A 3,782-nucleotide genomic window follows, 5' to 3' on the forward strand; every position below is an offset into this window, starting at 1 on the left:
TTTCACAGCTTTGTGTTTTTAAACCATATTCACATTGATTTTCATTCATGGAGTGTAATTCTATTTCAACTGGCAAAATAAGTCCAGTGCCGGATTAACCCTTATGCAAATAAGGCACATGCCTTAAGGCCAGCAAAAAATCCAGGCCACAAAAAATTTATACATAAATTTATATTTATGTCTTATCTTTATTGATAAAATTATTATAATTATTCCAATTATTATACACATTTTGTTCATATATCAATTTTACGATGTCAAAAATTGTAACTAATTCATTCTTATAAGTGATAATTTTTTTCCATCTAAAATATCGATTTAAAATATTTCGAATAAAATATTCGAAAAATATTGTGTTTTTTTATATTTTTGAAATTCGATAACATTTGTTTTAAACAGTGGAACTCTTTCGTAAACAATAACAAAGCGTAGTAATAAAATTAATGGTTTTAGCAAATGAATATACTTTTTGATATAACTATTGTTATAAAATTGCAATCCTTTAAATTTATTAGTAGGTTTAAATAAGAAAAATGTAGCATTTTTTGACATTTATCAATATATCCAGTCACACAGGGTAGAATCTTGCTGACACACTGCTTCAGTACTTGTCAGATCAAGACATCGACTACAAAAATTGCCGTGGTCAGACATATGATAATGCCAGCTATATGTCTGGTAAATATATTGGCATGCAACAAATCCTGAAAAACAAAAACAGTTTAGTGGACTACGTTCCTTGTGCTGCCCACTCGTTGAACTTAGTTGGCCAGTCAGCTGTGGATTGTTGCGTTGAAGCAGTTTCATTTTTTAACATATTGAATTGTCTGTATACTTTCTTTGTAGCATCAACACATCGTTGGGATGTCATGATGACCCATGTTAAAAACCAACCAGAATGCCTTGTTCCAAAATACCCATCAGATACCCGGTGGTCTGCTCGAGCTGATGCTGCAAAAGCAGTGTTCAAGGGGTACCACCAATTACAAAGTGCTCTTCAGGAGATCTCAGGGGATTGTAATCAGAATGGTAGCACAAGGAATGAAGCGGATTCATTGACCAAACACATGGATATTATTGAAGGTGCCCTATTGTGTGAACTTTGGAATGACATTCTGCAGAGGTTCAAAATTAATAGCAAGTTATTGCAAAGTTCTACAATCGAATTAACTCCAGCTATTGGCTGCTGAAGAGCTTGCATGTATTTTTGGATAAATGCCGAGAGAAGTTTGATGATTATAATCAGAAGGCAGGTGATCGCTGTGGCAACAGCACATATAAATCTGAAAGTCGAAGACTACCAAAGTGTAAGAGACAAATCAATGATGGAGATGCCGCAGATGCTATGGAAGGGATGTCAAGCCAGCAAAACTTTAAGATCAATACCTTCTATGGCATCATCGATCAGCTGAAAAATGCATTAAAGAAACGCATTAAAGCTTACTCAATTGTGCTACGGAGATTTGGAGTTCTGACTGAGTATGACTCCATGACCGATGAAGATATTGATATTTCTATTAAAGGAATAGTTACTGTGTACTCGAAAGACCTTTGTTCTGATTTTCCAACAGAATTTCGACAATTTATGTGCTGGTATAAAGAACAGAGAAACTGTGAAGAAGGATCAAGTGCACAGAATCAAGTTGATTCAAGTGCTCAGAAGATGTTTAAAATGCTGCACAATTCTGGTGTATATCAGGCATTTCCAAATACTGAAATAGCACTTCGGATCTACTTATGTCTGATGTCAACCAATTGTTCAGGAGAACGTTCGTTTTCTCAATTGAAAAGAATTAAAGATGCAAAACGATCAACAATGGCTCAACGACGTCTTTCTGTACTTTCACTTCTGTGTATTGAAAGTGATTTTCTCAACAAGGTCAACTTCAAAGAACTAATTGACAAATTTGCAGTTATAAAAGCGCGAAAACTTTAAATTATGTAGTTTTTGTCTAATAAATATTCTTTTTAAAATTTTACTTTTCTTCTTTTTGTGGGAAATTCCGTATTATCTGTATTTTCAGGCCACTTATTAAAATGTGCCTTAGGGCCAACAAAGCCTTAATCCGGCACTGAATAAGACCTAAGTTTGATAATTACTAAATAACATATTTAAGTATAATATTGGGATCATTGTATAGAATCCTAAATTCATATTGCATCTAAAATAAACTTTACTAATTGATAAAATAAAATCGCATGGTAGCTAATAACCATTGAGAGTAAATAATTTTGTTTCAGAATTCATGTTTAGTCAAGTTTATAAAATCCACGTTGTAATCTGACACGCTAAGTAAAAAAATTATGTAGAAAAACAAAATGGCGTCTTAAAAAAGGTGAAAAATGTTCTTGAACAGCCTTTAGATAATTACTCTAACAATTAATAAAACTTGTCGTGAACACCAAATTATTTATTAGAAACATAAAAAAGGCGACCTAGGATCTGTTTTAAGTTAGTTTTGAAGTAAAATTAATCGTTGATGATAAATCAGCCATTTTGATTTGTCAGTAGCAAATAAAATAATTTTCTAGCTCGCTTTTTGGTAGCCAAGTTCTGTTTCTCATTGCGATTAAATATTCCCATGAATGTAATTGTCATCTAGATTAGTATTGTCATATGGAGTGTTATTGCCAACTGGAATAATATTGTCATCTGGAGTGTTGTTGCTATCTAGAGTGTTATTGTCATTTGGAGTGTTATTGTCACCTTGAATGTTACTGTCATCTTCAGTGTTATTGTCATTTTGAATGTAATTGTCATCTAGGGTGTTTTTGTCATCTAGAGTTTTACAATTTTAAAAGTTATTTTTACGCCCAATAAATTTTTCTGACACATCACATGTTCAACTATGACACATCAAATGTTAGATGAAGGTATTCTATCTTGAAGTAGAATCTTGTATTAAACCTGTGATGGATGATGAAGGTTTAGCTAATCCAGTTCCACCAACTGCATATCAAGTCAACACTAACTTACAGGATAAAAATGGTGATAATGAAGAAGAGGGAGATGATGAATCATGTCATTATAGGAAGTCTCATTTTTCCAAATGCTTTTGCTTGCTTCGAGGTTGAAAAAAAAAAAAAAAAAAGAATCTATTGCAATCATATGTGAGAATTTCCAGCTAAACAGCAAGACACACCTTATGTTCACTACTTTACAGCAGACAAAGGAGAGAGTAGCATTATAATAAAACTACTTTTTTTACTTTAACTGTTCCTTAAACCTTATCCAGATCATGATTTACGAAGAATCAGTAAGGACTTTAGTTAAAGTACTACTTAAATATGTCGCTACTCATGAAAAGTAATCTGCGGAATCATCAAAAATTTTTTCACAAAAGCAGCCGTAAAAAAGGATGTGCTATTTAAAGATAAATGCACTTATATACATTCATCAAGTGAGAGCTTTATCAAACGAAACTGGTTAAAATTGAGACTATTCTATTTAGAGAAAAGCTTTTAGTAACAAAAGAAGCACAAAAGTATTTGGTGTTTAGTTTCTAACCTTGTGTTAAATGCAGAATAAATATATTCAGGTTTATAACTGGTTACAAGAAGTCCTCTTTTTATCTACTGAAAAAATTCAAATTCCTATATCTCGAAATTCATAAGCACTTTTAAAGTTGACGCTTAATCCTCTAACCTGCTGTGTATTGACTATTTAAAAAGATGGCGAAAAGTTTTTCAAAGAGAAAAATGACGCCTTTAGGTCAATAATCGGAATTCTAAAAAGTTTGAACTTTAATCATGACAGTATAAATATACTTAAATCTAAGCAT

At 32.2% G+C, this 3,782-nt stretch overlaps 1 protein-coding gene across 1 annotated transcript; it reads left to right on the forward strand.

Annotated features, from left to right (window-relative positions):
• Positions 1-671: 671 nt before the first annotated feature.
• LOC149884776 (uncharacterized) lies at positions 672-1,936 on the forward strand. Its single transcript, XM_090094564.1, has 2 exons — positions 672-1,123; positions 1,177-1,936. Exons 1-2 carry the CDS (start codon positions 672-674, stop codon positions 1,934-1,936), a joined length of 1,212 nt encoding a protein of 403 aa, XP_089950690.1.
• The last annotated feature ends 1,846 nt before the right edge of the window (positions 1,937-3,782 follow it).

The sequence above is a fragment of the Hydra viridissima genome, unplaced genomic scaffold (assembly GCF_058129835.1).
Source record: "Hydra viridissima isolate aposymbiotic clone 2 unplaced genomic scaffold, HvirCarnegie_v1 scaffold_8, whole genome shotgun sequence".
NCBI classification, from domain to species: Eukaryota; Metazoa; Cnidaria; class Hydrozoa; order Anthoathecata; family Hydridae; genus Hydra; species Hydra viridissima.